We start from the raw sequence: 23,748 nt of genomic DNA on the forward strand, positions 1-23,748 counted from the left end.
CTTACTCACTTCTTTGGAGCTCACCACTGTGCTGATCTTTTTCCCATCCATTGCTCTCAACAGACACTTGTTTCTGAGGGCTCAATGCCTTCCACAGAACCCTTCCTCCGTGCGGGTTTAGTTCAACCATCACACTTCTTCAAGGTGATGTACACACTGCCCGACAACCGACACTTCTAGAAAAGCCTGGTCAGCTCCCTCAGGAACTGCTCGCTCTCCAGCAGCACCATTGCAGCTCTGCAGGATCCTCCCAGTCAGCATAAGCCCAGAGCAGTTCTCCAATTCTATTTTGAGACAGGGTCTGGCTAAATTGCCTGGACTGACCTTGAACTTGTGATCCTCCTGCTTCAGCCACCCCAGTGGCTGTGATTACAGGCGTGTGCCACCATGCTTGACAAGAGGTGACTTTTGAGATAAGATTTAAGAGGTAAATAGTAGTATACTAGACAAGAATAGGGACTATCATTTCAAGCCAAGGGGGCAGAGTAGAGGCATAGATCTGAGATAATGTCTAACACAGGGCCAGTTTTTATTTTCCAGCTCCAAGACACCTTGAGAAATTCAAGTGGTTAAAGTGGCTCCATGAATATTACATTTTAGATAAATGAGTATACACAAAGTGATTTAAGAGCATAATTAGTTTTCCTAAATAACAAAATTCTAATTAAAGAACATTCATGCCTCAAGATAAGATCATGGTCAAATTTAATAGTACTAGTTACTTTTTAATTTTATAAACCTTTTTCAAAGGTAACATCTCAGTCAAAGATGTTATGATGAGGCATGGCAATTAATCATCTCCATTCTCCATTCTCCAAAGGTGGAAACTAAAACTCAAATGACTTTCTCCAGGTCTAGTAAATGGCTAAGCTAGACCTTGAACTTGAGATGCTGCTGAAAATACTATGTTCCTTCAACTACAGCAGAATTTAGTGCCAATTATAGGGTTTTCACAAAATATCAGGAAAATGCTTTCAGAGAGCAATATGTCACAAACACTGTTGATCTTAGGAAGAAATCTATACAGATCTATTTCATGCATTTGGCAAAGAGAGTAAGGCCCAGGAGAGCTGAGGATAGTCAGCTATCGGCAAACTCAAGCATCATGAGTACAGCATAATGATTTCCTTAAGAAGGGGAACCAATCAAGAAAGAAAAACCATCTTCTTCATCATCAAAGATTTTTAAAAATAGTCCCCCATCCCACCCTCCACTCCCAACTCCTGCACCAAAGTCAAGTCCTGCCCCTGAGGCCATTCCCCTCTTCGAAGTGGCTGCTTCAGCTCAGTGCCACTTAGCCCATGTAGTAAGCTTGCAATTATGCTTTTGCTATGTTTATATGAGAATTTAGCCACCACCCCCAGATTCTAGTGCCATCACCAAGTCTAGCATCAGTTAGCAGAAGAATGGAATGATTATGAATTTTGAACAAGCTGAGACAGAACATAAACAACTGAATTGTTAAGAAAATAAATAAGCAAATAAGTTAAATAATGTTAAGAGATTGTAACACAGTGCAGGATAATGAAAACTTACTGTGAAGAAAATTAAATACTTTTTTAAAACAACAAAAGAGATCATTGTGGGCAGATCTGTCAATCTGCTATCACTACTTTTAAGCAAAAGTCCATTCTCCATTGCCAGCTATGTTCTCCAACAGGGGGGCTCTCAGAACTTGGGGCACATCCTTCAGCAACAATTGCAATCCTCTAACATAAAATCTTTTATGTAATAAGTAACTCAAAGGAAGTGTCCCTGACTGCTACGTGCAGAGCAGGGATTAGGACCAGAAGAGGCAAGACTGTATGAAGCAGAAGAAGGGGATAGGTAGGATAGGACTCTATGCTAGATCCAGGAAACCACACCAAAGTTAATATTCAAATAAAGTCAAGGGTGAACAGTCAGGTGAGGATCCCCATATAGGCCCATGTGAAGGGACTGAGTTCAGAATCAGGTAGGCAGAGGAGCAAAGGCAAAATTAAACAAAACTATGAATATCACTATAGGAGGTCATGAAACCCAACTTGTAGGCTAAGCAACAGAGGGGCAGAACTCAAAGTAAGTGCCAGAGACCAATTTGTTCCCCAAAACTTCAGAGCTACCAACACTACCACTGTTAGTACCACCACTATCATTTCCATCTCCACCAGCACCCCCACCCTTACCATTCCCACCACCACTCCCATAACCATCATCACCACCACCTTATCACTACTACCTATGTCGTCCCCACCAGCACAATCGTTATCACCATCACCATACCATAATCACTACCATCACTACTAATACCCCATCCTCATCTACACCATCACCTCCACCATCACCAACCACTTCACCACTACCACCTCCAACACCATCACCACCACCATCATCACCATCACCACCACCATCATCACCATCACCACCTCTTCTATCCCATCCTTACCATCACCCCCACTGTCACCACCACCACCACGGCCACCCCACCTTCATCACCGCCCCAGCCTGACCTCAGTACCACCAACACCATCATTATCATTACTGTCACCATCACCACCCTCACTACCAGTACCCTCACTCTAGAATGTTCCCTTCACAAGAACAGAGGATGGCAGAGGCTTTGAACTGCCAGCCTTCCCACCCACTTCTGAAAATGGAAGCAGTAGTATAATACAAACTGTGGTCCTGGCCCTGCTGAAAAGAGGGAATAGCTACTGTGGATTACGCTTTTAAAGAAAAAAGTTTCCATCCAGTATATACATACATTATCTCATTTTTCAAAATTCTTGCACCACCTTCTGAGAGAGGTATTACCATCCCCTTCTTAGGGATGAGGAAAAATGAGCCTCAGGGACATTATTGCTTGTCGAAGGTCACACAAACAGAAAGCAACGCAGCCTGAACCAATACTCCATTCCACCCAACAGCTCAGCTCTGCTGCCTGGGAAGAAAATTAAAACACAGCCAAGTCCATGAGGGGCTCACTGTCAATGGGAGAGACCTGTAAACATATTTCAATACAATGCAGAAGTGCTCCTCATGTACTGAAGGAGGAAAAAACTAATTCTTCCCGGGGGTGTTGGAGAAGACTATACAGAGGATGTGACATTTGTGCAACTGTGAAGAAAAGGAGTAGGAGTTCACCAGAAAAAGCAGTGGAGGGGACAGCATTCAGGTGGAGCACTAGCACACCCAAGGGACATGAGGCAGTGTGAACTTCCTCCTCTGGCTTTCCCATGTCAGAGCTTTGGCCTGACTGACTGACTGACAGCCTCCCTTGGGTCCAGTAGAACCGTCCTACACCCCTCAGTCATGCCCACAGACCCCTGTCTCAAACTTTCCCTACCTAGAGCCTAAATTCCAGAGCCCAATAAGCCTTTTCATCCCTAAAGAATTCTGGGACAAAAGGGATTTGGTCTGCAGGAACCTGGGCACCTAATTCTGAGCACCAGACCAAGCATCAGCCATAGGAGGCCAGAGGTTGTGCTGACCAAGAGGCTTCTTTGATGCCCTCTGTTTGGGTAGAAATGGTCCTGAAAGAACCACGATAAAGCACCCTAAGGACATAAGTAAGATAGCAAAATATTTGCCCACCTCCATTTCACCAAGCTGCAGTGATATTCTTGACATTGTCTCCTAACTCAGGGTTTGGGGTGTGCATTTTGTTGTGAGGTCTTTGGGGAAAACAGATTAGGAAGGAAATTGCCCAAAGCCAGCAGGTTATGGTGGCAGCTAATAAGGTAGGCATGTGATTACAACTGCTTTTAATTTCTTTCCTCACAAAAATCAGTGTACCTATATCTTTGGGATTGTGGATTCATGGACATCCACTTCATGTTTTCAAGCAACTCCAAATAAGTTCTGAGAAGACCCTCTAAGCCTTCTTTTCAGGAATCCATTTTTCTTATATACATCAATTCTCAAAGGAAAACATCAATATCAAAACATCCTTAGCATAATTCCTCACTTAATGAACAAGAAAGAGTTAAGTCTTACCCAGATCCTCACCCAGCTACCAATCTTAAAGATCACTGCCATTCTATTCACCTACCAATTTTTTCTGAAATACATTCCAATGAGGCTTGACAGGAATGAAGTAATGAAAACTACATAAAGTGATTTCTGATGATAAAGGAGTGTGATAGAGAGTAAAGGGCGGGGTCCATCTTAGATCGGGTAAGCAGAGGAGGTCGAAGAAGGTGAGGTTTGTGTCAAAATGGGAAGAATAAGAAGAGTCGGTCAAGTAAAGTGCTGGGGAAAGAACATTCTGGAAAGAGAGCACGAGTGCAGAAGTGCAGACACGGGATTCATCTGGGCTTATTCAGAGGACGTAAGACCAGAGACAAGGGGAGGAGGCCGGAAAGGTGAAAACTGCAAATGAAATAAGAGAGTCTGGCAGCAGTGAAATCATTACAGAGTCTTGCAGTCCTTGGCCTATACCCAAAGGACTTAAAATCAGCATACTACAGTGATGCAGCCACATCAATGTTCATAGCTGCTCAATTCACAATAGCCAGATTGTGGAACCAACCTAGATGTCCTTCAGTTGATGAATGGATAAAGAAACTGTGGCATATATATACAATGGAATATTACTCCACAATGAAGAATGATAAAATTTTGGCATTTGCAGGCAAATGGATGAAATTGGAGAATATCATGCTAAGTGAGATAAGCCAATCTCAAAAAACCAAAGGACAAATGATCTCACTGATAAGCGGATGATGACACATAATGGGGGGTGGGAGGGGTTAGGGTTAGGGTTAGGGTTAGGTTTAGGGTTAGGGAGGGGGGCAAGAATGGAGGAAGGAAGGACGGACTGTATAGAGGGAAAAGAGGGGTGGGAGGGGTGGGGGGGAAGGAAAAAATAACAGAATGAATCAAACATTACCCTATGTAAATTTATGATTACACAAATAGTATGCCTTGACTCCACGTACAGAGAAACAACATGTATCCCATTTGTTTACACTAAAAAAAAAGAAGGTTAGGTTACATTTTAAAATGGATTGAAATCCACCAGAAGGTTTAAAACAGCAGAATGACAAGATCTGATTTCCTTTTTAAAACGATACCTCTGACGATTTTGTGGAGAATAGACTTGGTGGTGAACGGAAAGAGGAAGATTCAGCAGATCGGAAGAGAGATAGCAGTAACTCAAGCTAGGAACTAGGGTGGCAGGAGGAGAGATTGACAGATGTGGTAAGAGGTTTTCTGCAACCGGTGGAGGTGTCCTTCCGGTTTATCACTTCAATTTCATTACAAAGCTCTTTCCTGTGAAGAATGATATCTGGGGAGGATACTTTACAGCATCGGTCCATCTACATCCATGACCTTCAGAGTCCTCAGATGCCTTGCAGGTGCCTCTGGAACTGCCACAGACAGCATGAGGAGGAAACTGGGAGGGTGGTCTAGATAGAGCCCCCTGCCCCATCAACACATCTCCAAATCTGCTGAGTACCAAGGACAACATCTGCAGTTTCACTTGAAGAAAAGGATTTCTGTGCTAAAATCAAACTTTGAAAACCACTATTGTGATAAGGCAGAATCTGCCTAACTGGCTCCAACATCCGTTCTCTCCCTCCTTCCAAAAATAGAGCTGTCCTGATTTTTAGCCTTTACATGGCAACTGAGTTTCAGGCGACATGTCTCAGCATCCTTTGAAGACTGAGGTAGCAACATGACAAAGTTCAGGCCACAACAGGTTGTGAGTAGAAGAAATATGTTTAACTCCTAATCGCCCCTTTAAAAATGAAGTCACTTATCCACCTCTTTCTTCTCTGAGTCATTTAGGAAATGGTGACAACTCTAACAGCCTCGTTGGATTCATAGATTCCAAATGTTGAGAACAGGGGAGCCACACACAAGTCTGCATCCTTTACCACTGATCTCTTGAAATAAAGCCATCTCCCTACCCTGAACTTCCCACGTACCTGTGAACTGTTAAGTGACTAAGAAAATATATAGTATATTTTTGGTTTAGGTGTAACTGTGTCTTAGTATCTACCCAGGTGGAACTTCAAGAGTCAGTATATGATCTGTCATGTCTCTCATTCCCTCTTCTGCAGCTAGTTATGTTTCAGATGGTGGTTGCTCTACTATAGAAAGAACATCAACAAGCAAATCCACAGCTAAACCAGGAAACACATGCAAAGTGAGTATAAAGCAAACCTTTGCTGTTGATGTTGTTGATCTGGAATAGTGTTTATTACTGCAGCATCACTAAACCTATCCTGACTGATAATCCTGGTAGAAAAGAACTACCCACAAAGTCTTTCCCTAGATTGTATCAGACCAGAGAACTATATTCATCATCTGGAGTTTCAGAACTATCTGAGTCCCATTCACTGCCACCCCTAATTATGTTGAGATGTAGCTTGTTTTTTTTTTTTTTTTTTTTTTTTTTTTTGTGGTGCTAGGGATTTGAACCCAGGGCCTTGTGCTTGTGAGGCAAGCACTCTACCAACTGAGCTATCGCCCCAGCCCGAGATGTAGATTGAACATAAGCATTTTTTTTTTTTTTTATGCAGTACTGGGGATTGAACCCAGAGCCCCAACCATGCTAAGCAAGCAGTCAACCACTGAGCCACATCCTTGGCCCTTTTTTTAAAAAAAATTATTTTGAGGCAGGGTTCTCCTTAAGTGGCCTAGACTGGCCTCAGACTTGAGATTCTCCTGCCTCAGTCTCCTGAGTAGCTGAGATGACAGGTGTGCACCACTGCACCTAGCTGACATAAGGATATTTAAGACTCCCCTGGTGATTCTATCATGCAGTAAGGTTGAGAATCACAGACACTGTAAACCATAGAGCAACGGCTCCCACATAGTTGTTTTACTAAACTGTACTCCAGCATGATGAGACATTTTCTGTATACTAAAGGATCCAAGAAACAACTCTAGAATTATAAGGTATAATTATTCAGAGTCTAATTTACTATTTTATATAGTGTCAAGTCTATGAAGACATGGGAGAAATTCCTCTCTAGTTTCAGTGTACGAAATATTTGTGCTTTTTCTAAACAAGTTTACTTTTACTCTTGAACACTGTAAATATTGTAAGTGACCTTGCTTTCTTCTCTGAGTAGGCGCTAGAGAGTTCAGAGTCAACCCAAGTGAATAGGGTTTCATTGTCACACACTTTATGGACTCAACACACTTTGTTACCTATATTTTCTCTTTAGTTCACAGTATTAGCCTGTGATATCATATAAGCTAACTTAAATAATTTCCAGAATAAGGGAGGATATAAAAATATGCCTCTACATAATGAATAAAGAGCATGTGCTACTGACTGGAAGGGGTTGAGAAGGTAAACAGTGAAATATGCTAGTTTACCAACTATGTTTCTTAATCAATTCAAGCTGCTATAATAAAATACCATAGAATGAGTAGAATGAACAATAGGAATTTATTTCATTAATTTTATTAATATTTATAATAATGTATAAAATTATATATTATAAAATTTAGTAATTTTATTAACAATTCCAGAGGCTGGGAAGTCCAAGACAATGGCCAATTTAGATCTTAGAGAGAGTCTTCTGGCTTACAGACAGTTGTCCTCTCACTATTATCTCACATAGCAAAGAAAACTTCTGATCTCTCTTCTTTTTACAAGGGCCCTAATGCCATAAGGGAGTCCTACCTCATAATCTCATCTAAGCCTCATTACCTTGCAAAGGTCTCACCTCCGAATGTCATCACATCAGTTAGGGATTCAACCTATGAATCTCGGGGGAACACAAACTTTCAGTCCAGAATATCCAGATGACTTGAAGTAAGATCTCTTATTCCAAAAATATCCACCAAAGTCCATTTATTAGTTAATGTCACTTAAAAATAGAAATCTCTGCCTCATTTATTGGAAAATAGGAAACCATGATGAACTATGTATTCAAATGTCAGGCCCCTGAGAAACAAGAGATGCAGGAAAGTCAGTATCGAAAGCTCCTAATGCAGCGTTTTCAAATGAGGACAATCAATCTTGTGGTTCCACTCACCTTCAGCAAAGTTACAATATGGCAACTTTTGTTGTTCTTTATTACAGATTTAAAGCCCCATTAGATAGCTGCTCTTCCTGAGGCTGTAATAATCGTAATAGCAGGAGCTACCCTACTCCTCAGCAGACTTCCTCTTAATAGCTTCCAGGATGCATATCTGAGAACCACCTCACTAAATACTTCAGTCTTGACAACCCACTCTCTTCTTTGTACATCCTTTCATGCCTCATGCATATGCTTAAAAGGGTTATAAATTCCAGCTTATCCCAAATTATCTCTCCTCCTATAAACTTCTCCATATCATCTCCTTGCTACATTACAAAAGAATGTCCTCATCTAAAGTTTGCAAGGTATTAAAGGACCCTATGTTTGTAAGTTCATCCCAGAAGCTAAGTGATACAAGCTTTCTGCAGAAGCTACTATTGGGACTCAGAACATCGTACCCCAAAATATGGTGCTTTGCCATACTGCAAACCTGGAACTATAGGAGTCTAGAAGGCCTTGGAAGCAAAGTCTCTCTGACTTTCTATACCCTCCTGTCTCTTACCCCTTTTTTCCCCTGTAGTGAGTCACAGAAACCAAAATTCCTCTTTGCTGAGGTAGGTCACAGAACCTAGAAGCCTTCTCCCCACACAAACCATGAAACCTAGAAAGGTTATTCTCTCCCTTCTCCTCTCAAGACCCTCCTTTCAGATGGGTCCTGCCCCATATCCAAGAGAAGGAATGCTACAGAGAGGCCAAGAAGAATTAGCAAGGGCTTTCCAGGATTCCCGACTTGATCTATTACATTAGATTATGCCCTTTTGTCCAACCACAGTTCCACACAGATGACTAATCTTCATACAAACAGTCTTGCAGGGCATGGTGGCACATGACTGTAAGCTCAGCAACTCTGGAGGCTGAGGCAGGAGAACCCCAAGTTGGAGAACAGCCCAGGCAACTTAGTGAGATCCTGTCTCAAAATAAAAAAATTACAAGGGCTGGGGGTAGAGCTCAGAGGTAAAGTACCCCTGGGTGCCAAAAAATTAAAAATTTAAAATGTATAAGAAATAGTCTTACCTGGACCTTTGGGCCTTCATTTCTGAAGTCTCCTGAGTCATGTAAAACTTCGATTAGATAAATCTGCTATGCTTTTCTCTTATTAACCTGTATTTTGTTATAGAAATGTCAGTCATGACCCTTATGATGGGCGAGGAAAGGTATCAAGTCATTCCACCCCTATGCTACAGAATACAGTGTTTTCTACTAAAGTTAATGAGTTCTGTGTAGTAGAGCTCAATGGAACCTTGGAGGTCACCTAGCCCACCCCACTATCACTCTAATTTTGCAGAAAGGTAAATGGAGGCCTGAGAAATATTAATTCAGGTAGTAACCCCATGTCAATACATGTGTGGTGTCCCCAGAAGTTCGCAGTTTAGTTGAAACTCCACGCATATTTTCTCATTAAAAAACTTACAAAAGAAATTCCAGCTATCAATTTAACCTACGAAATTCTATTTAGAATTGATGGTGGTAGAAGTGGTAGCACAGTCACGTGAATGTATTTTACTGTCACTGAACTGTCTAAAAAAATGGTAAGGGTGGTAAATTTTGTAGTATATGCATTTTACTATAATTTTTAAAAATCCATGAGGAGATTGAAATGCTGGGTACCCGGGGAAGGAGAAGCCAAACTTCCCACCCTCCTGCCTGGGTCCCTCTCCCTGAGAGTGTTTGTCCTCCCCATCCTCCGCCAGGGCAGAGCCAACCTCGGCCTAATCTCTAGGATTGTCCAACTTTGCGTACAAATGGAAGATTCCTAACAGATGCAGTTCCAAAATAAAGTTTGAAATAGACCAAGTTTGATCTCCAGTCACTTCCTTTTCTTAAACTTTCTCCCACCAACCACTGTCTTTTTCTCCCCAGTCTTCCAGTGCCTGCCTTCTGTCCCAAGGACCCTATTCTGTTACCCTATCCAGGCCCCAATATCACCTTTCTCTCTCCATTTTTTCTTCTTCTACTACCCAACCCTGTCCCCACCACATGTGCAAATGCATAAAGTAAAATACATAAGGTATTATCAGTATGTAGCAGCCAAGCCTAAAAGGGGATGCAAAGATCGTCAACTTCTCTAGCAATGTGTGCAGGCTGACATGCATCAGTGGGGCAGTCACCACTAGGGGCAAGTTTTGTGCACATTCTGAGCAAAGGCAGAATAATGTCTCCTCCCTAAGGGGAACCCTACAGAGAGATGCAGGCCAAAGCTGCAGAAGCTGGTCTTAAAAGGAACTCTGGGAGATGTGGGGCAAAAGAAATGGCTCTTGAGGGCCCTGGGGAAAGCGTATGACCTAGAGTTGAAGTCTGGAACACAGCTTCTCTAGAGACGTCAAAGAGTATGGAGCTGAGAAACAGCAACTAAGTTAGAAGGAAGTCATAGTGGTCTCTCAGGGGAAGACCAACCACTGCAACAGAGCCTCCCTCAAAGCTTTGGCAGCAGACATCAATGAGGGGATAGTGCTCTGAGCACGCAGAAGTACCACCTGGGCTCACAGAAAAGACATCAGGGGGCAAGGTATGTTTCAGTCAACTATGCCTCGCTGTGATCAAAATTACCCAACAAGAACAACCTAGAGGAGGAAAAGTTTATTTGGGGTTGGTGGTTTCAGATGTCAGTCCATAAACTCCACTGCTCTGGACCCAAGGTAAAGCAGCACATCTTGGGAGAAGGGCCCAACAGAGGAAAGCTGCTCAACTCAGAAAGCAGGGTCAGGAAGCAGGGGTAGGAAGGGGCTGCAGAGAAGATGTACCCTTTCAGGGCACCCCCAGTGACCCACCTCCTTCAGTCACATCCCACCAGCCTATAGTTACCACCCAGTCAGTTCTTTCAAACTAGGATAGACTGATCAGGTGACAGCTCTCACATTCCAATCACTTTACCTATGGATATTCCTGCAGGAATTAACAGGAGCTTTGTGGGGACACCTCATATCCAAATCATAACAAAGGTCCTATGTCTCCATACAGAACAGGTGAACAAGTAAAATGTGATTGTTGATGTGGACAGGTTACAATTCCTCTGTTCCTTCTCCCTCCTGTTCCACATGTACATCAGCAACGATGCCAGTGTGGACCTGCAGCCTTGCAGGGCCCAGGGACATGTGGAAGACACAAAGGAGGATTTAACGAGTGAATAGTCAGAACAGTGTTGGGGCCATGACTGAGAAGCGCCATATGAATGGGTCTCATGGAGGAGGAGATTCCAGAGGATTTTGACAGACGAAGGGATCATATTATCGAGGGAAAACAGGGAGACCCTTTTTAGGAAAAGGAATGGCAGGGTGGAGAGAGTGGAGGCAAGACATCAGGGACTGAGTCCAACTCTGATACTGTGGTTGCCCTAGAAGCAGGAGAAGCAGAGGAGACTGAGGGGGGACACTGTGTAAAAAGGAAGAGAGGTCAGGACATGTGTTTGGGAGTTGCAGGTTTTGTTGTGATGGGGTTTTTAAAGAGGATAACATGGGGGGGGGTGGAATAAAGAGGATAACATGAGCATACTTGGAAGCAATAATGTATGAATGAGAAGAGCCTCCTAAGACTCCTGGGAACCTTTATAATTTTTAAATAGGCTGCTCATTAACCCAATCATCTTGAAACTATTCAAATTTCAGACAGAAAAGGAAAAAGGAAAACAATCAGCATGTGAAAACAGGTATTTGGGGGCAGGGGTCTCCCCCAGGAGTCTCCCCTCCCATTCCTACTTTCCCATTCCCACCCTGAATGGTCTAGGACTTGGTCCCTTCTTGATTGTGGAACCCACACCGTGGTGAAGCAGTTCAAGGGTTGGTTTTTTTTGTTGGTCTTGTTGCTTTGACCAAAGCCAGAGAGGTGGTGGAGGCCTGGATAATGGTGGATATTTTTTTTTTGGGTGCTGGGGATCGAACCCAGGGCCTTGTGCTTGCAAGGCAAGCACTCTACCAACTGAGCTATCTCCCCAGCCCCATGGTGGATGTTTTAAGCCTTTTTATTAGTAAGATATGGGTAAGTTTTCCCTGTCTTTTTAAATTACCTTCCACACCCATTAAGACTAAAACAAAAAAGCACCTGTGAATGTACTTAATACCACTTAACTGTATACTTAAAAAGGGTTAAAATGGAAATTTTTATGTTATGCTTATTATAACACAGAATATGTTTAAAAACACACCAATGTCCTTGCTTTTTTTAAACAATTAATACTCTTTACCTTTATGTAGAACTAGTAAATGAAATACTTGAAAATAAGACATTTTTTGAGCATCTCTACTAATTTAGAAATAACAGTTATAATAATACTTCTGGCACACATTACTCTTACAATGATGATTTGTTGTCATTTTTAAAAAAACGTATATGGTTTAATTTTCATTTTACATCATCAAAAGAAACTTGATATTGTATTATGGTAAAGGAATATGACAATACCAAATGAAAAACTGAGCCTTCTCTACCAGAGTCCTCAACATAGAGACCAAAGAATCAAACATCCCCAAACTAAATCAACCCTCCAGCTTTCTGAAATTAGCAAAGAATGTTTGCAGCTGACCTATTTCTCTCCTAAATGACTGTGTTGATAATTGACTTTTGTCCCCCAGGGAAGTGCTCAAATATAATTGAGCAGCACCTGCCACATAGAGAGTACAGTTTTATATACTCAATAATTCCCATAAATATTGTACTTAGCTTGGGACTCAAGTACTCTGCTTTCTCCTTAATTGTATTTCTCAAAAAAGAAATATTATAATTACCAAAGCTACATTATTATGAGCACCTAGATAAAATATAAGAAGCATTTTGAATTACCCAAGACATTTCTATGACTAAAATCTATTGAAAATGATGGCAATAACCATTTCTATTACTCAGACACTTTTCTTTTAATTATTTCAATGATATCCTATTATATAAACACTGTCTATAGGTGGGTGCCACTAATGACAAGGAGGCCAGGGTCAGGGGTTTGATTTCCACACAGGTCATACAGTTTTGCCAAAAGAATTCTTCAGTTCTATGACCCAAGACTGTGGTTCCTAATAAATATGCACAGGACCCACCCTGTTCAACGCCACAACTTGAATAGATCTGATGGACATTAATTTAAGGAAAGGTAAGTCCATTTCCAAATACAAGCCAACATCTTCACATTTAGACCCAGGGTGGCCACTGAAACCCCATGGGCTGGTGTAGAGAATGTGTTAGTGAAAACTGCGACCAATCACAAAAGACCACGTTATTGTATGATTCTATTTATAGGAAAGATCTAGAATAGACAAATACATAGAAACAGAGAGTAGATTAGTAGCTGCCTAGAGCTAGGGGGTGAGGGAGAGGATGGGGAACAACAGCTAACAGAAACAAAATTTCAATTTAGGTGATGAAAATGCTAGATTTTGTGATAACAGAAAATGGCCTCTAAATTCCTGAGAAAATGCCTTCTGTCTTTCTGCTCAACACACACACACGCGCGCGCACACACGGACTTATAAAGAGGCCAAATTAAAAAAGCAGTGACTGTGGAGCATCCTAGCCATGACATGGTCATTTTACCCACCTGTTTGATTCTGAACCATTTAGGTTGTTAATGATACCACTGGGTCATTTGAAAAGATAACAGAAGGAATGATAAATTATCCAGACAAGGTGCTGTACATTTCCATTGCTATTGGGTTTTCCATGTATTGAAAAAAAGAAACTACTAAAAATTTTCCCGTAAGGAGTTTTAAAATGCTATCATAATATATGGACACAGTTAACACTAGGAAACTTTACCACTTCTAGTGATTCTGCCAACCAGAAAAATGCATATTCTCTTGAAGTTCATGTTTATAAAATACTTCCTCTGAAAACAAATATTGCTAAAGTAATTAAACTGTAGCCCTGGAGAAAGAAATATCCACCAACAGCAAAGAATATAAAATGAGAAATAGACAATTTGTCTTCCAAATGAAATGATCAGGAAGATTCAGTAGTTGTCGAATAAGTTTTACAGCCCCTACCTAATTAATGCCTTCAGAACAAAAAGTAAAAATGCTACAAATGCTGAATGTCAGTCCTTCAGATTCAAGTATTCACCCCTACTCTATTCACATGTGTAATAAGAAAACTTGTGCTACAGAAAATGGGAAAGTTTAAAGAGGAACATGTTTACTCTAGTAAAAATGAGAACTCTCCTCAAGAAATTCCAAAGCACTGTTTATATTCAAGCCAAGTGTCAATACTACATCAGCCTTATCTATTCTGAAAGCAGGCTGCCATAGCACACAGCTTGTCATCATTGTTACTTGAAAGCAACAAAACTCCTCCCTTAAAATTGAGTGTATGATTTAGCCTTCTTATGAATTCTGGCTTCTTTTTCTGGTCTGTCACAGTTTGGGTAAGTGTCCAAAGGTCCATGTGTTCAAGCCTTGATCCCCAGGGTAGCACTATTGAGAGGTGGTACACCCTTAAAATAGTGGGCCAAGCATGAAGTCTTTAAGTCACTGGGGACATGCCCTTGAAGAGGATAGTGGGACCCCAGCCCTTTCCTCTTCCCCTCTTTTTGTATCATGGCCATGAGGTGAGCAGTTTTGCTCCTCCACACACTCCCAACATGCATTCCCTCCCCACAGGCCTAAAATTCATGGGGCCAACCCACCATGGAATCTCTGAAATTATGAGCCAAAACAAACCTTCCTCTTTATAAGTTAACTCAAGTATTTGCTATTGTGATGAAGAGCTGACTCCATGCAGTCCTACCTCTCCTAAGCATCCATCTGCCTTCCTCCAGAATCATGGTTAAATCCATGTGAGATTCCTGATGTGTTTCTGTGTAGTCAAATTCCGAACTTACGCTCTTCTAGAAGGAAGAGCACTGCACTCCCCCTCCTTATTTTGCTGGTTCATGAAGTGGGAGGGCATATAAGTGCATGAAGGTTGGACAATACCAACTATTTAAAGCAGAATGTGTTTTTATGGGGGCTTGTGGGGAAGAACAGTGCGGCCCTACTTCAGACTTATCAATTCGATGTCTTAGAATCTGGACAGGTATTAGACAGAGTGTATGCCTGGGGATGGCTGCAAGCTTTGTCATGCCATGGCCCACAGAGGGAAGACTTGTGTAACACACTGGATCCAAAGGAGGAAGCGAGGAGTCCAGAAGCTCAGCACTGAAGGACTGACTCAGAGGACTGATGGTTTTGAGAGCCCATAACCCATTCTCAGCAAATAAAGTCAGATGGGGAAAGAAGCTCCAGTCAAGGGCAAGTAAAGGAAGCACTCTGCTCCAAAATGTTGCTAGAAAGCATGCAGAGGTCTGAAAGCTACAGAGCAGAATGGGGCCTGCAGCCCACTCCCCACACATCTGTAGGCGGTTCCTAGCCTTCAGTGGATCTGCATTAGGGGCAAGCGGCAACCCCTGGCTAGGATTTACGCTTTATTCTGTGTTTGAGCTTCTGAAATGAGATCAAGAAAGGGTTGGACTCTGAGGAAGAGGATGAGCTTGGATGATGCCACCACCACACCCAGAGAAGAGGCCACATCCAGACTCCACTGGCCCAGGGAAATCCAATAAGTTAGTAGTCTCACCAGGAGTGGAGAGATGGTTTCTACAAGTAGCCACACCCCACGGTTTGACTACTGACATTCTCTTCAGCTCTGACCTTCCTTTTTTGCCTGGATGGAATAGTAGCTTGGGTTCCTTGAAACCCAGGGGTGACACTGGGGTGGCAGGTGGAGTAATGAAGGGGAGGATCCAGGCAAAGTCAACCATTTATAGCTTAGGTTTCCACACAGCTTCCTAGAAAGATGAAAACTTGAATCAGAATTTAAGTTTCAATAAAACTTTATCACTATAAACTGAAGGATAAATAGTTGTTTATTCTATAGAAGTGAAATTTTGGGAACTCTGAGCCAAGAACAGAGACCATTAGAGATAAGCAAAAATGACTGTTTCACTGGTTAGCTGCCCAGTAATCATATTTCTCAGCAGTGAATTTTGTAAATTCAGTTCAACTTATTCAAGTCCGAAAGGAAGAATAAAGCACAGTTCACCAGGAGAGACAGAGTTCTTTCTTGCTCTATCAGATCTGTTTGGAAAGGATCACTCCACAAAAAAATTTACATAGGAAGTATGAACTTTCTTTAAAGTACATTGTAACTGGACCATACCATTCAGCAAAGGAGTTCCACTCACAGAGCAATAAAAACTGCCAACTTGGCTGATGAAAACATTCGTTATTGTCACCCTACAGTCTCTAAAATACAACGACGGTTGTGCTGGTCCTGGCCCATCACCCTCAGATGCACTCCTGCCCTTCTCCAGGCAGCTTTCTAACTCAGGGGGCCAATGCCACAGGCTGCTTCCCAGGCTCCCAGGTCTCCTGGCTCCCAGGCCAGTCATAGCCCAAGATTAGAGGGTGGGAGAAGGAGAAGCAAGGGAGTTCTCCCCATTCTGTCTACCTCAAGTGGCTGCTTCAACAGATGCTGCATCTATTCCATGTCTCTAGCTCCCACCAAATGGGATCCCTATGGTTCTAGCTCTTGCCAGGTGACTCTGGCCACTGAACCCTAAAACAGTTTCCTCCCCTTGTTCTTCTACCCTAAAGGTGATGGTGGCTTCCTGCTGTGGCTGAGTTATGGGTCTAGCTTCTAAGATATCATCACCTGTCCATGTCCACAGATGTAAAAACTCAAGCAGTTTTATTAAACTACTTAGACTAACACAACTACGAGTTAAGTAAGGAAATATACAAACAAATAAATAAAGGATTGAACATGAATTGTGAACCATGCAAACAAAAAATGTTATCCATGATGGAATTAGGAAGAAACCATAGTCTCCAGATTCTCCAACTGATGCTCTGTTCTTCACAACACAGATTAAGAGCACTTTCCAGATTTAAGAGGAATAAACTCCTATGTCCTCTAATGTACCTACATCTCTGTGAGTTTGTGCATCTTGATTATTCAGGGATAAGTGTGCTGTGATGAGAAAATAACATGTGAGTCAGGGTCATCTGTGTTAGTTCCACCACTACCCATTGATGTGATCTTTATGTTCTTGGTCCTATGTTTTATTTATCTGAAAAGAAGAAATTGAAGTATTTTCTTTTTGCAATCTCTTCCTGTTCTAAAATTCTGTGATTCTATGTTTATGGATAAATTTTGCATATATACATGCCTCCAGGCATATGATTATTCTTAGAGCTAGGCACAAGGCAGATACCTTCTGTTGATGAATTTGCATTTCATCAGAGAAACGTGTCTATATCCAGTGCTCAAATTATAATCCAAAGAATTTGTCTACTTATTTTATTATACTCTTAACTTAGAATCTGAATGGTTTAGATCTCTGAATACAATGTGGGCTCACTGAATTATTGTAAGGATCATCCGATTAGCATACCTTAAAAAACACTAGGTTTCTTGCTCTAAGGTGGATGGTTCCAAAGACAGCTGTAATCATCTCTTCCATCCCACAAGTTTTTCTTTTAATGGAAGTTTATTACATATTATTCTATAACTTGTTTTTTTTTCGCTTGATCATATTTCAAGTGAATGTCTGAAATGTATTTCCATATCATTATATTCATACCTACTTTATGTTTTTATTTAAAGGCCAGATAGTACTCTGTAGATATACTGTTATTTAAACACTTACTGATTGCTGAATACAAAAGTCGTTTCTAGTTTCTTGTTTCTAGTTTCTTTCTTTCTTTGCTGTGAAATGTTAGTTGATAATTTTTATTAGATTTAATTTTTTTTTTTTTTTTTAGGTGAGTCTCACTATGATGCCCAGGCTGGTCTTGAACTCCTGGGCATAAGTGATCCTACTGCTTCAGCTTCCTGAGTAGCTGGGACTAGAGGCATGTACCACCACACCCAGCTCCTTACAAAATGTTTTAAATTTATCAAATGCCAAATGCCTTTTTTTGCCATCTATTGAATATAAATTTTTCCTTTAATTTGTCATATAAATTGAATAATATTTTAATTTACTCAATGTGCAATGTTCTATTAACACTGAATTTGATTTCTTATTTTATTTTTACCCACGTGCTCTTTTGAAATATGACCTTGTAGTACTCCATCAAGAGACAATCTCTTTTCTCTCCCCTTAAAATGGGGCAAGACTTTAGATGGATTTTGACTTAAGAGAATGTAAGAAAAGTGGTGTCATGTCACTTTTGCAACTGAGGCTTAGGAGGGCTGCAGCTTCAGCCTTTGCATCTTGGGATGCTCCTGCTTGGAATCCAGCCACCATATTATCAAGAAGCTCAGGCAGCCACGCTGAAGCCCAGGTGGAGGAAAACTGAACCCCCTGCCAAAAGCTCTAGCTGAGCTCTCAACCAGCAGCCAGCACCAACTGCCAACCACATGTATGAGGCTATTTTGGACCTTCTAGACATCTTAGTGCCTACATAACATCATATGAAGCAAAACTGTCTGGTCAGTGCACAGAAATAAATTGTTGTTTTAAACTACTAAGTTTTGGGGGAGGTTTGTCAAGAAGCAATTTCTTCCATTGAATAAAGCATTTAATATTGGAGCAGAACTTCATGCCTAACACAGGTCAAGTTAGTCCTCCATATATTCACTCCTTCATTCATTCAAATAAGTATTTATTGAACATACACTATGCTAAATGCTAGGGACACAAAGAAGGTCAAATGCAGACATGTCTTTGCCCTCATGGAATTCATTATCTGGATGGAGAAACAGACATTAACAGAGAAATCTAAGTACACATTAAATTATCACAGTGATGGTGCTACTGAAAACTAGTATGACTCTGGGAGCCCCTAATTGGGGAACTGACCTTATTAGGGAGGATAGAAAACGAAGGGAAGTCTAAACTCCAAGATCTCAAGGAAGAGTAAAAGTTTAACTAGGTAAAGGAGATAGCAGGAGTACTCCAGACAAAGGGCTCATCACATGCAAAGGGAAAATGTTGTGTTCAAGCTCTATACAGATACAAGAGATCATAGCTCAAGATGAAGCTGGAAGCAAATAGGGGCCAGGCATGGAAGAGTACACAGTCCTCATAAAGGCAGACTTAACAAGAAGAGCTCAACAAACAAATCCCACTTTGATCAGATTTTCTCTTCAAACCCCAGTGGGAAGAGGACTAACCTGGAGTACTCCATAATATACACTGCATATACAGTGACACCCATGGGTATTTCAGTACTCAGTGTACACAGTTACTGTGACCACCTCCTTGTTACATTTCACTATACTATTTGCATACATCTCCACCTCCATAACTAGGCTATAAAATATTTTTTGTGTACAGAAGATGAGCCTCATTCATCTTGATATTCTTCTCTCATGATACCTAACACAGTGCTGGGCACACAGCAAATATTTAAGTGCTTCCTAAAAACACAAAAGATGAATAAATGATCCATTCACAAATAACCTGTCAGAAGGAATTCCTGGAGGAAAATTCTATGGCCACATGTGAAAAGCCATTTCAACGAGAGCAATATTCTTAGCAGCGTCTTGCTGTAAAACATCATTCCTTTCTAATTTTAGCCAATTCTTGAGTTCCATCCTCAATGAAGAACAAGAGCACTCCATCACATTTTCAAAGAATGCTTTTGTGTACACTTTGAAGATGATTTCTGGGTCACCCCTAGTTTTCTCTCCTTTCAGTGGCAAAATATTTAATCTTGTCACCTTTCCTCAAAAAAGCCATTACTTGCTCTCTGGATTCATTCCAAAACCTCCATCCCTCTTAAATAGTGGAAGCCAGCAATCTAGTAGACCAGGAAACAAGGTCAAAGATGCCTGAGGGACTTTGTGAGCAGCCCTCAGTGTGGAGGCAGGCTCTCAGTCTGCTTGTTTTCAGGCCAACTCAAATGAGTGCATGTGTTTGTGTGCACACATGTATGCACAGCACACACAAGCAATGAAACTCATTTACCAGCTCAAGGAACAGTATTTTATTAAGTTTGCCAAATGCCCTCTGCTCCCCATCAGTCAGTGTTCCTCATCTGATGTGACACATGGATTTTTTTTTTTAGTGAAAACTTTTCCTCCATATCTTTGAAAATGACATGACAAAGAAATGAGCAGCATTATTTTTATTAGTATCCCCACCATCTTCTTCCAGTGTGAAGGCACTGAACAGACTGTGAAATATCACCCAAAATTCCAACACTTCAACATTTCAAGAACTTAAATGCCAATAAATCACTGGTCATTCTATAAATAATGAGGCTCTATTAACTTAAACTGCTGTTGTGTTTTTTAAAAAAAATATTTTTTGACATTTGGGTGCGAACTGCACAATTTTATTCCAAGCATACTGTTAAATTTCATTTACAATGTCCCATATTATCATTCAGTTTTTTGAAGTATAGCCATTAGATAAATCTGTATGGTGCCATTTAAATAAGATCATGTGTAGGATACTCAGTGTGAGCTGTAAAGTGCTCAAAAAATTAGGTATTATTTTTGTGCCAAAATAGGAAGATTGTGTATATAATATTATTACAAGTAACTCAAATTTAAATTAGACCATTTTATCAACTTGATAAATCCCAGTTTCAGAAAGATCTATGAAATATATTTATTCTTAAGGCCTACACAGGTCCAAATTGCTCCCAAAATTACTCTTGCAATACTTTTTAGGTTTTTAAGACAATACATAGCAACACACTTTACAAGAGCTTATGCATACGTTATCTCAATCACTTATTGACATTAGTAGAGGAAAGAATAAAAATATTAGAGAAAATGTTGTTTTATTTGTGCTTTGAAGACGAAAGCATTAGTGCAGTGATGGTGTAGATGAACTGAAAAGTTTTAGATAAATAGCTCATAGAATGCACTGCTATATAATTAGTATTTCCAAGAATCTGCAACAATAGAGCACTACCAAAAATAGGCACCTACAAAATAAACATCTGCAAGACCTCAAACAGTTGCATAACTCAAAAAAATTCTAAAGATGAACAATGTCTTTACCTTATCAAATACATAAATAGTCTAAGCAATTGCAAAAAGCAAAGAACATACTTTTAGATGAATTCAGAATCCAAAGTGTATCTGAATAATGAACACGCTTAGTGTTCACTGAATTAAAGAGTAGTAATAATACTTTCTGTTTCTGCAGAAAGTAAAATTCTGCAAATATCCAAACATGATTTATAGACCCTTCAGAAGAGGATGGAGTACAATTTTTATTCTAAGGAGGCCCATTCTAGGTTGAAAATCTGTTGAATTTGATGATAATCAGGAAAGAAATACCACAGCTATCATCACAAGTTAGATACACATTACACAATGTTCCGAGTGACCTAGAGGGAAAAGAACTTCTCAAGGTCACTCCAGCAACCCACAGCAGTACCTGGGATAAAAGCGTCCAGGCTAGTGATCAGTCTTCCCAACTCAAGCCCAAACACACAACCCAACATTTTCTGCTCCAAAGAGAGATCAAGGTGACTTACTTTTGCATGATATTTCTAGCACCCAGCAGCTAGGGATGTTTTCATTTACAGCACATGGACAGTACGAAAATTGAGGACCAATGTCCTGTGTTGGGTGGAAAAAGGCACCTAAGAATCAAGCATTACCAACGACCCTCAGCTCAAACAACTCGAACTAGACTCAAACAGAAGAAAGCAAGTACAAAGAAAGCAAACAGAGTGTAGTTCCACTGAGACCCTGGGACTGAGTTGGCCCGCCTCCGCTCATTTTAGGTTTAACCAGATACGGCGGTCCTTTTCTAATTAAACGAATCAAAGATGTGGTCCCAAAGGGAAACCAAACTTTCTGCTCAAGGTCTTTCTTTTGAGCAGAGCTTGGAGATCTCTCCCAAAAACTAGGCAGAGAAGAGTATTCAAAATAGGATAAAAATAGGAGAAACCACCTATCTCTCACCGCGAATCAAACCAGGTCCACAGCTCTCCAAATCTGAGTACACAAAATCGAGTTACACTCCTTAAAGATGTTTCTCCCACACACTGAAGGTGCAACCAGATACATTTCTAGCTCTTAAACGCAATGTCCCTGACCAATGTTCTGTTCCCGCTGACCTGTGTCCACAAGTACGAACTAACTTCCCGGAGCTACGAAGACACATCTGGACCCGAACACCTGGAGCCCCGGATACAGGGAAATGGACTGGGCCCCAAAAGGCGCGCGCAGTGATGAGGACGCCTGAATTCAAAGACTTCAGGAGCCGAAGCTAGCGGGAAAGGGACAGAGCCCGAAGAGGCGCGCGCGGGGACCGGACTTGCGGCTCCCGCACACGGGAGTAGCGCTCTGCTCCAGGACTCCAGCGCTGCGCGCTCGGCCTCCTCCCCACCCCGCTCCCGTGTCGCCGCTGCCTCCTACCTGTCTGAGGATGAAGCTGGTCGAAGTGGTACTGCCATCGGATCTTTTCAACCTGCTCCTCCGGGTCGTGGTGCCTCGGGCCACCTGAACTCGACACACGGGGCCAGAGAGAAGCCAGTGAGGAACGCAGCGTGGAGCCGGGCGACCACCCCCGGCTAGAGTCCACCTCCGGACCAGCACCCTGGGGTCCCCCAGAGCCCGCACCCATGTCTCCTCCGCTTCTCCCAAATGCAGCCCACGCTCCCTCCCACCCACTCCAAGCCTCGACGGCTGAAAAGATTCCCGAGAAGAGCAGCCCGCGAGCACCCACCACATCCATTAACAAAGACTCGCAAGGTGCGGGGTCCGAGTCCCCGGCATAGGCTGGGGGAGACTGCGGGCTCCGGAGCGGGAGCGCAGAGACCCAGACGAGGGCGAGGAGGAGGAGGAGGAGGAAAAGAAGAAGGAGGAGAAAGAGGAGGAGCGGGAGGAGAGAGACGCGGAGGAGGGGTGGGGGTGCCGGGCCGCCGACTCCCGGACCCGGGGCCCCGCACTCCCGGCACAAAGGCGGGGCGCTCTCGAGTGGCAGAGGCGGTGGGGAGGAGGAGGAGGGGGCGGTACCTGAGAGGTGGGGGAGTGCGGCCCGTCCGCGGTACCGTTCTTGGCGTAGGAGGAGGACATGGTTCAGAGCCGCCGCATGGCCCGCCCGTGCGCGGTGGGCGGAGGGCCGGCAGCCCCCGGAGGCCGGGATGCGGGCGGAGGGGGAGGGCGACAGGACTTCCCCACCCGGCTCCTGGACCCGCGCCGGCTCCCGGGCTGCCTGCCCGCACTTCGGGGAGCACGGCACCTTAAAGGGACCGAGGCGCTTCCCCCGAGCCCGCAGCGGGGTCCCAGGGAGGGGGCTTCTCCCGATCTCGCCTACTCGAGCCGTTTGGGAGAAGCGCTCTCCCACCCAGCGAGCGCTCTACCTCAGAGCTTTCCAGAGGATGAAGGGAGGGGAAAATCTGGGATGGGGGTGGGAGGATTAAAATAGTCTGCACAGTTTAAAATGAGACAAAGGTGGCACGGTTCATGAATCAGGACTTGGGGAAAGGAGCTGGTGCAGTGTGGCGGGGAGTGGGAAGAGCCGGGCGGCGAGTGTGTGTATGTGTATGTGGTGTCCCTGCACTAGAAATTTAAAAGGGCAAGGGCCGAACCTTCTCTCAGCGGCTTCACTTATTTGCCCACCGTGGTAAGGCACGGGATTTTGTGGTTTGCCTTTTGTCCGTTTTTGTATTGTTTTGGCAACTCTAGCCCCAGAACCGCGAGTCACACACACCTAAGCACGGGTTGGAGACCCCGCCAGCCCAAGTCTGACGGGAGATGCAGCCCCGCTGGAGACCAGTATGTCCTAAGGAGTTTTGAAGGTCACACTAGACCTGCTAAAAAGCAGGAGTTGGCCACGTGCCTCCCG

The 23,748-nt window shown here is 42.6% G+C and overlaps 1 protein-coding gene across 2 annotated transcripts in view; it reads right to left on the bottom strand.

Moving 5' to 3' along the window:
* Cacnb4 (calcium voltage-gated channel auxiliary subunit beta 4) overlaps positions 1-23,076 on the bottom strand; it is a 246,846-nt gene extending 223,770 nt beyond the window's left edge. The window contains exons 1-2 of one of the 2 annotated variants that reach the window (XM_047544605.1): positions 22,917-23,076; positions 22,317-22,400 (exon numbers count right to left, since the gene is read on the bottom strand). In XM_047544605.1, coding sequence (XP_047400561.1) covers positions 22,317-22,400; positions 22,917-22,976 — 144 coding nt within the window. In that variant the 5' untranslated portion in view covers positions 22,977-23,076. Of the gene's footprint in view, positions 1-22,316; positions 22,401-22,626; positions 22,733-22,916 lie in introns of those variants that run through there. The other variant, XM_047544606.1, reaches the window with a different exon arrangement.
* Positions 23,077-23,748: the final 672 nt, after the last annotated feature.

Source organism: Sciurus carolinensis, chromosome 3 (genome assembly GCF_902686445.1).
Source record: "Sciurus carolinensis chromosome 3, mSciCar1.2, whole genome shotgun sequence".
NCBI lineage: Eukaryota > Metazoa > Chordata > Mammalia > Rodentia > Sciuridae > Sciurus > Sciurus carolinensis.